This window comes from Crocuta crocuta, unplaced genomic scaffold (genome assembly GCF_008692635.1).
Source record: "Crocuta crocuta isolate KB4526 unplaced genomic scaffold, BGI_CrCroc_1.0 scaffold1749, whole genome shotgun sequence".
NCBI classification, from domain to species: domain Eukaryota; kingdom Metazoa; phylum Chordata; class Mammalia; order Carnivora; family Hyaenidae; genus Crocuta; species Crocuta crocuta.
Window position 1 is genome coordinate 126,741 of NW_027528698.1, and position 680 is coordinate 127,420.

A 680-nucleotide genomic window follows, 5' to 3' on the forward strand; every position below is an offset into this window, starting at 1 on the left:
TTTCCCAGGAGAATTCTCTTTAAAATCTATTTCTTTCAAAATACTTTAAAAATGCTGTATGTAAAAACAGATCTGATAAAATACCAGTAAACTATTTTCTAAAATTTGATATTATTTTCATGCAAGTAATCTAAAGAAAATCACAAAATATGGGCTTCCTCAAGTGCTATTTTCCATGCACTTAATATAATAATACAGCAATACTTACATGTTCTCTTCTCCAACAATGCAAATAGCAGAAAGTATTTTTACTATTTCAGTCATCATGTTGGGTTGTTTGGGATCAATTGCTCTTGCCAATAGCAAAAGGCTCCTTTCATCTTCCAGAATCCTTTGCAATCCAAACTAAAGAAAAAAAGAAAAAACAAAAACAAAACCAAGAACCTTCATTCAAAATGTCTATGTAATGCATCTCTAATTTAAAAAAACAACTTACAGCCTGCCTGGGTGGCCCATTCAGTTAAGTCTCTGGCTCTTAGTTTCTGCTCCGGTCAAAATAGCAGCAATATAAAAGCCCATGTCAGGCTCTGCACTACAGCACTGACAGTGTGAGGCCTCCTTGAGATTCTCTTTCTCCCTTTCTCTGTCCGCCTCTCTAGCCCCCTCATGCTCACTCTTTCTCTCTCAAAATTAATAAACATTTTTATAAATAAAATAAACAGCAACTTAAATTCATCTTC

General features: G+C 34.3%; 1 protein-coding gene across 1 annotated transcript in view; it reads right to left on the reverse strand.

Moving 5' to 3' along the window:
* LOC144224336 (protein diaphanous homolog 2-like) overlaps positions 1-680 on the reverse strand; it is a gene marked incomplete at both ends in the record, with an annotated part of 77,857 nt that overhangs the window by 43,633 nt on the left and 33,544 nt on the right. The window contains one exon of the mRNA XM_077755261.1: positions 209-345. Coding sequence (XP_077611387.1) covers positions 209-345 — 137 coding nt within the window. The remainder of the gene's footprint in view (positions 1-208; positions 346-680) is intronic.